Source organism: Clarias gariepinus, chromosome 9, assembly GCF_024256425.1.
Source record: "Clarias gariepinus isolate MV-2021 ecotype Netherlands chromosome 9, CGAR_prim_01v2, whole genome shotgun sequence".
NCBI lineage: Eukaryota > Metazoa > Chordata > Actinopteri > Siluriformes > Clariidae > Clarias > Clarias gariepinus.
In genome coordinates, this window is record NC_071108.1 from 3,639,070 (window position 1) to 3,647,398 (window position 8,329).

The 8,329-nt window shown below is 40.7% G+C and overlaps 1 protein-coding gene across 5 annotated transcripts in view; it reads left to right on the top strand.

Moving 5' to 3' along the window:
* The window catches only part of acsbg2 (acyl-CoA synthetase bubblegum family member 2), a 28,945-nt gene extending 22,445 nt beyond the window's left edge, over positions 1-6,500 (top strand). For all 5 annotated transcript variants that reach the window (XM_053504017.1, XM_053504019.1, XM_053504016.1 and 2 more), the window contains exons 11-15: positions 188-430; positions 826-1,043; positions 1,177-1,316; positions 3,422-3,668; positions 4,292-6,500. In XM_053504017.1, coding sequence (XP_053359992.1) covers positions 188-430; positions 826-1,043; positions 1,177-1,316; positions 3,422-3,668; positions 4,292-4,410 — 967 coding nt within the window. In that variant the 3' untranslated portion in view covers positions 4,411-6,500. The remainder of the gene's footprint in view (positions 1-187; positions 431-825; positions 1,044-1,176; positions 1,317-3,421; positions 3,669-4,291) is intronic.
* The last annotated feature ends 1,829 nt before the right edge of the window (positions 6,501-8,329 follow it).

The window sequence follows — 8,329 nt, forward strand, 5'->3', positions numbered from 1 at the left end:
ATGGGCTACTTTTAGGTCACATTATGATACATTTCCCCTTTAAATGCGAGTGCCCGCTGTCTTCCTGGTGCATTGGTTGGTGATTGCACAGATGCTTGGGCCCGTTATTGCACAGGTGCTTATTATCGTTATTGTTGTTTGTATTTTGACTCATGACGTTGAAGAGTTTTGTCCTGCTCTGTTTTAGGAACGGCGTGATGACCCACAGGCCGCTGAACTACCGCCTGGCGAAGCGTTTAGTGTTCAGGAAAGTCAGGAAGGCGCTGGGGTTGGACCGCTGTACGCTCTGCTTCACGGGAGCCGCGCCCATCACCAAGGACACGCTGGAGTTCTTCTTCAGCCTGGACATCCCGCTGTACGAGCTGTACGGCATGAGCGAGAGCACCGGACCACACAGCATGTCCAAGGCCGAGGCCCTCAGACTCACCAGGTACACACACACACATACACACTCTCAATCCATTGTTCATCTTAAGCACTTTATGTCTAGGTCTCGTTACAAGTTGCCAAACATTATTATAATTATTTAAAAAAATTATAAAAAACCTGATAAAAAATTTATCAGGTCATTCTTTTTTTTCTCTTTATTTATATCTATGTGTAAATAAACTCGTTTTCACCTGTATTACAGCAACTTCAAATTGTGTCCCCTGTGTCTGTATTTAACTGCTTTTGAACTGAAACTGGAGACTCCTTCCATCAATATTAAATACAGAAAAAAAAAATCAAAATAGAATAAGCTGTTACTATAAAAACGATAACGTATCATTACACACTTGTAATTCACCACTGCTTGCTAATCCGGACTTCGCTTTTTCCCGCCAGCTGTGGTAAAGTGATCGCAGGTTGCCAGACGAAGATCTTCAACCCCGACTCGGAAGAAAACGGCGAGATCTGCTTCTGGGGTCGCCACGTCTTCATGGGTTACCTGAACATGCCGGACAAGACAGAGGAGGCGCTGGACGCAGACGGCTGGCTGCACTCGGGAGACCTGGGCAAACACGACAAGGACGACTTTCTCTACATTACAGGACGCATCAAAGGTACAGTAGCCTGCACACACACACACACACACATGGTATTATAACACTAAATATAAAACCAGTCCTCTATTTACAGATGTATGTTTATAAATGTGAAGCATGTTAGTAATGTGTGTGTGTGTGTGTGAAACAGAGCTGATTATCACTGCTGGAGGAGAGAACATCCCGCCTGTGCCCATCGAGGACGCGGTGAAGGAAGCCGTGCCCATCATCAGCAATGCCATGCTGATCGGAGACAAGCGCAAGTTCCTGTCCATGCTTCTCACCATCAAGGTACGTACACACACACACACACACACACACACACACTGCTCAGGAACAGGCTGTTAGTTCCCGTTCCCCACAGTAAACACCCACTCCTTGATAAAACTGAAGCGTGAAGTGTCCCATGCTGAAGACTTAAGTGACTAAAAAATGAGTGCGCGGTCAACTCGCTGCCGCTCCTCACGCTGCTCTGATGTTTCGCCTTATATACAGTGTGTGTGTGTAATTTACTGTATACTTACTGTATAAAGTGACGGTCCATGGTGGTCGTCATGGTAACGGAGCATTTTGGAATAAACGAAACAGGAAACAGAGGTTGAGTGAAGTTTACTAAAGTGCCGGTAATGCGACTAGCTGGACGCCAACCGTCGTAAAAACAAGAAGACGTGAAGTCGGCTGTAAAGGACGGGGAAGTTGAGGGAGCGCGAGATCTAAAACCTACAGGATTCCAACCAAAGCAAGAAGACGAGTGTGTGGACGTGCCCGATAAAAGCAGACGGAGAGTTCGGGAACAAAACCAGACAAGATCAGGAAAGGAAGCATTTAACATTGTTTAAGGAAGGCTAGACAAAGTAATCGTCTGTAAGAGACAGGGAAGACCTACAGTTGATGGGAATGTTAGTTAGTGATGCTCTTTTAACTTTCGGCCGGTGGGAATCCAATTTGCTGGTTTCAGCCTCTTTTAAGCAATGATGAAGAACTTCAACTTCAAAACTATTCATCAAGCACAAAAACAACAACCGTCAGTTTGAGCCAGAAGAAAAACTGTAAAATTGGACAACAGTGAATCCAGTAAAAGCCTGGAGAAAAGATGAGTTAAATGCGATGGAGGGGGAGGACTGACTGATGCCATAATACAAAGCATTACAATAGTCCAGTCCTGAGGTTATAAAAGCATGAGTTGCTGTCTCTTAATGTCCCTCCGGTCAAGAAGAAGAGGAAGAAGACATTCGTTTGTCAGCTCTGTCCTTCAGGGGAGGGGCAATGGGGATTTGGAAAGGTTGAGTACACTGTGAAAGGTATAGGAAGTTGGGAAAAGAGGATTTAACCTTAAAGGAAGACGAGCGAGATTAAGATCAGAAGGTGTTGGTGAAGCAAATTATTGGACGGCAACCGCTGTAGAACCAGAAGAACAGCGAACGAACGACGTTTATTTGTAGAACCAGAAGAACAGCGTTTCCAGGGCGCCATCTGGTCACGGTTCTGAATGTGTTTCATAAAAAGAAAGTTGATTCATTTTCATTCATTTCCTCAAAGCACATCCTCTCCATGTGTGTCTGTGTTTTCAATGTAAGTCGTCCCTGCTCCGGATGTCCTCGCTCAATTTTTCAAGCTCCTGATACGGCAAAAAAAATCTGTTTACCCCAAAGCTTTATGGCGCTTCAATAAACCTAATGAGAACTGTAATACTGTGCACTTATCTCATCTGTATGGACGGTCATTACAGCCATTAGGGCGGCCATAAAATCTCCTGCTGTCGATATGAGAGAAGCTGATGAACTTTACAGCGTCTGTGATTTCTGTCTTATGATATGATTTATTAAATGAGATCTTTGTATTGGAGATGAAAATGTGTCCTGCATAGTGATTAATTAAACCGAAAAGTATATTTTTTAAAAAGTTACGCTGTAAAGCCTCAAATCTACACAGTGTCTGTGATGTGTCTCCACCTGCTGGTGGATTTTAGGAACTGCATTTTCCTTATAAAGACTGGGAATGCCTTCACTTCATCTCAGTTTACTTAAAATAATTTATTATTTATTATTAATAGACATTTGTCTTTGTCCTAAGACTTATTAAATCTAATAGTGTGTTAATTTTTTTTAAAAAACATACCTTTTTAATTTTTTTAAAATATAACGCATATTTGGGTTAAGGTAATCCTGTAGACTTTGCAGTTTAAAAGTTTTCGACTACATAAACACTACATTACAGGAAGACTGAAAGTTTTGACGCCCTAAAACAGATATATTAGGTATAAATATAAATCTGTTGTAAGGTTTGTGGTTTGTCATTAAAGCGATCATGTCTAACATTTCTGTCTGTCTGTCTCTTTTTCCTTTCTTTTGTTTTCCCTTGTGTCCTTGTCTTTCTCTTTCTTATCTCTCTCTCAGAGCCAGGTAAACGGTGAGACAGGCGCCCCGGAGGACGAACTCACCCCCGAGGCTGTGGAGTGGTGCAGGAAGTTGGGCAGCTCGTCCACGCGTGTGTCGGAGATCTGCGGGGGACGCGACCGTCTCGTCCACTCCGCCATCCAGGATGGGATTAACAGAGTGAACGAGAGGGCGACGTCCAACGCCCAGCGCATCCAGAAGTTCACCGTGCTCGAGAAAGACTTCTCCATCTCCGGAGGAGAGCTCGGTCAGTGTCTCTGTGTGTGTGTGTAATACGTGTGTGTGTGTGTGTGTGTGTGTGTGTGTGTGAAGACTATTCCCTTTCCTATTCAAGCTGCTGCTCTTGCCACTCTACCCTCAGTAATGTTGTTCTACTTTTCTTCCCCATGCTTTTAAATAATAAAGCATTGTATAAAAATGTAAATAAACTCATACATGACCAGTTGCAGTGATCCAGTGAGACGGTTCCTGTACTCGATATGTCATTGCATTATAACATATAACATATACCACATACCTAGAATAATCTTTCCAGGTACAGGCATGTTTAGGAGAGGTGGAAGTAACAGCACAGACAGGAACCTGAGCACCGCTCGACCTTTGAACCAGATTTACATGTTATACCTTATTATTATTTTCATTATTATTATTTATGTTTTTAGCTCTGCAATTTATAGGAATTCATTTAAAAGATTTTTCTTTCTTTTCCGCACTACCTTTGCAGTTCACCAGATGGCAGCATTTCACCACTAAATAAAGTCATTTCTTTTTAGTGATTGTTGCAGAAGAATAAATATGAATCACGAGGCATGGGCTAATTAAGAATGTCTTCTCTCTTTCTGTCTCACTCTTTGGCTGTCTCACTCTCAGGTCCCACAATGAAGCTGAAGAGGCCGGTGGTGATGAAGATGTACAAAGAGCAAATCGAGAACTTCTACAAAGATGCCGTGACCCCGAGTAACCCTGAGAACCCGCTGCCTCCTAAATAAGATCCATACCAAAGGGCAAAGACACACACGCACACACACAATCCTTTTATCTGTATCTGTCACTTGTCATGTAAACAACTGTGTGTATGGGTGTGTGTGTGCGCGCGCGCACGGGGGGTGGGAGGGTTGTTAGTTTCCAGCTAATTCTCTCCTCTGTTTGTAATTTTGTTTCCTTTTTTCATTGTGCTTTTTGCTATTGTTTACATTTTCAAGCTCAGTGATGAAGAAAAATCTGAGTGACTTTTGCCACAAACAGCGTCATGAAGTTCTGCTCGAGCGTAGTGTCGGTTCTTTATTTATTTCCGACTTGTGAAGAAGTTCAGTAGGAACGCCGTAGTCTTAGTGCCGATACATCAGGAACCTTCAGGAATAAGAGCTGCTCGTGTTTACCCGATGGATCTATTTATAAATTGCTTATTTATGTTTTCTGTGTTCGTGCCAAAGCATGAGAATTGAAACGGGAGAAGAAGAAGAAAAAAAAAAAAGAGTTTGTAAAAGTTTGTAGCTGGAGTGTTTTTCAGTCTCCGTGTGCTCTCGTTGCCGCGAAGTTTGGAATAATTCAACGTTCTAGATTTAAAGAAAACCAGACCTGAGATGCTGAGGTTCTCGAAGACATTCCAATCTTCGATCTAGCACCCTAAAAGGGTTCATCGGTTTGCACTTCTTGGAGAACCTAGGACATTTCTATAAAGCCTTACACAAATGTAGGTTCCAAAGACTCATTTAGGAAGATACAAACTGACAAATCCAAATAACCCTTGAGGAAACTTTGGTTAAGGGTTCTGTAGATGATGTATGGACTTTCAGAAAAGTTCCCAGATGAACCCCACACTACAAAACGGGAACCTTTTGTGTTCTTTACCAAAAAGGGGAAAAAAAGCACTTTGTGCTTCTATAGAATTGCTTTGGGTTAAACTTTGGATGATTTTGGAGGAAGCTAGAACCGTGTCCAATCCTAAGAGCCCTTTGAGGAACCCTTGAGTGTAGGCTTCAACTCTGACAATTTTTGAAAGGGAAGACAGTTTATAACTGAGTTTAAGAATTGTTTCAAGTAGAACCGAATTCAGACCATATTTTCAGAAAGGAGAAAACTTTGAAAGAAAGGTTCCAGGTAGGAACCAGTTAGAAAGCTGACATCATTAGCGATCCAAAGAACCTTGTATGAACCGTTGAGGAAGGGACCAGGTTTAGTGTAGGATTAGGGTTCTGCAGGGTTGTAGGGGTTCTCTTTAGAAACGTTCTGAATTAGTTGAATTTCTGGTGTGAAAGTGTTCCTTGTAGAAAACAAAAAAAAAGGAAGAAGGAACGAACCAAAGAACCCACGAGGAACTTGTCGTCGTCCTCCTTAAAGCTCAGCGTGACGAGTAAATCAAAACAGGACGTTTTTAACACAAAGAACCCAAACCATCGTCACTTTAATCCTAATGATTGTCGTTCTGCTTCCTCCCTGTTTGAAGACGGTGAAGAGGTTCTAGTGAACGTGAAGGCATTGAGAGCAGCGTAGAGAACGAAAAGCATTCTGGTTCTCTGAGCTCATGCCAGTGAAATCAGCAGCAAGGATTTTCAGGTCAGCTGATGCTTTATTTTTTATTTTTTTGCACTATTTGTCGCCTCTCTCATGCGCTGGTCTGGTTTCGTTGATTTTTTTTTTTCCAGCTGCAGATAGAAAAGGCAAGAAGTTACACGGTTAAGCCATGAATGTTTTTTTTTTTTTAACTTTTGTTTTTTTTTTCTTTTCATTTCAGCCATATTCATTGTTGAAATGTTAAATTGTTCATATGCAGTTCTGATTTGTGTTAATATTATTGTTATATTATAATATAATATCTAACAGATTGCTGTGTATTTGTTACATATTGTAAATACTTATCGCTTGATTTGTCTTGTGGTTTGTTTGTTTTTTCCTCTCGTCATGTGAGCAGATTAAACAGCTGCTCTCGTGACGTTTAATTATCGGCTTCAAGAAATCAAACTCGTAAATGATACGATTCGGCTTTTGATAATTCGGCATGTGTTCTTTAGCAGTGTGAGATATAAAATAATTAAATAAGTGTGTACAGTACGAAGAAATAAACATTTTGCATATTGAAGCTTTTCTTTGATGTTTTTGTCTTGTTGGTGTAGAAAGAGCGAGTTTAATCCAACTCGTGAGATTATTAGTATTTATGATGTGAACCAACACAAACACACATTGCGCTTGAACAAAGATTTCATATTTGTGTTGGTATGTACCACAAAAAGATGACGCAAAACATGTTTGCACACATCATTACATAAGAGGACAATTTCTTTTGTTCTTGTATCCAGATGTGCACCCAGAACCCGTTTTTTAAAAATTATTATTTATGAGTAGCAGTTCCTCTACTTCCTTACTAGAAATTTTGTATTTTGATAAACTAAAGTAATTCACCCTTAATGCGAAATGCCATACTCAGGAACACACTTGTATTTTAGCAAGTGACATCAATCCAACATGGCCGCAGAAGGTAATAACAGGAAAATGCACAACTTCACACTTTTAACTTTAAACTTTTAACTTAAACCTTACCTCGAAAAAACAGTGTGTGTGTGTGTGTACTGTTAGTATACAGAGTAAAGTTAAATTAAACAAAAGGAAAAATCTCCAGCTCTGGTTAAAGAATGGAAAAAAATAAATCCCGCCTTCTAACTCTTGTGTCCAAACTTTTGATTGGTACTGTATTTCAAAATTGGTTAAATACCATAGAGGTTCAGCTGTTACTAACAGGCCACATGTTTTTATTCAGAGATTTTAAACATCTGCATGCATGGTTCAAATCAAGTGAAGGAAGCACATCGGGCGCTCATTAGGAGACCCACACCTGATCAGAAGGTCAGATTTGAAGTTTGTGAGGCAGAGAACAACACCGGTGAACTGGGCGCTCACATGATGTTCGTTCATCCGCACTAAAGGCAATTTTATCCGCACAAAAATTCATACATGAAGTCGAATATACTTCTAGTTTATTTTATTAAAACTAGCCATCCTAAGTACATTAATTTATAAATAATTAGGGTTTAAAACATGTGCACTACAGAAAATATATTTTAATTAGGAAAGATTTTTTTAAGCATGGGGGAAAAGAAACCCTTTTTGCATGCTGAGAAATGGCTCCAAAAACAGTAGCACGACAGTTGCTTTGGTTTTCCTGTTTAGAGGTTTTGTCAGATCCCACTGTGCTCAGTGTACAGCACGAGATAGATCAGTACAGACTCTTTTCAGATCACTTTAATGTCCAGAGATTTGTTAAACATGATGTATAATGCCAGCCAGAGGTGCATTAATTTTTATCCAACAGTTTCCATAGATGTGATAACCTGCTCATTCAGGTCGTCAGCTGACTTCATTTTATTGCCACATAACGTTACTGAGTCTAGACCTGAGCAACTGATCAACCCCAGATCGTAACAGTGTGTCCAGAAGCTTGTACTGTACAGTGGACACTATGCATGATGGGAGCATCGCTTCATCCCTGGACTCTTCAGATGAGTCACACGACCTTTGCCCATTGCTCCAACGTCCAAACTATATGCTCCCCAGCAAACCACTTTTCCCACCAACAAATAGTTTTCTCACTTTTCAGACGCGGACGTTGCTGGAAAGTGTTTTTTTTTACACTTTAGTAAATTTGGTGCTTCAATTATTTTTGTAATGATAAGCATCATTTTATTTAAAATTACTGAGAGAATCAAATCAACGCTACACACTCGGAGTCCAAGGCATGGACACACCTTCAAACTTTTAAAGGTGAAAATTTCCACAGTGCAAATACTGAGAGAGATTTGACTATCATGGGTTTGTCTCTGCTTCAGAGGACAGGCCACGCCTCCCAACTGGGTCTAATGCAAGGTTTTGTTTTCTACTGAAATGGAGAATGGTGTGTCTAATGCGATTTAAAAC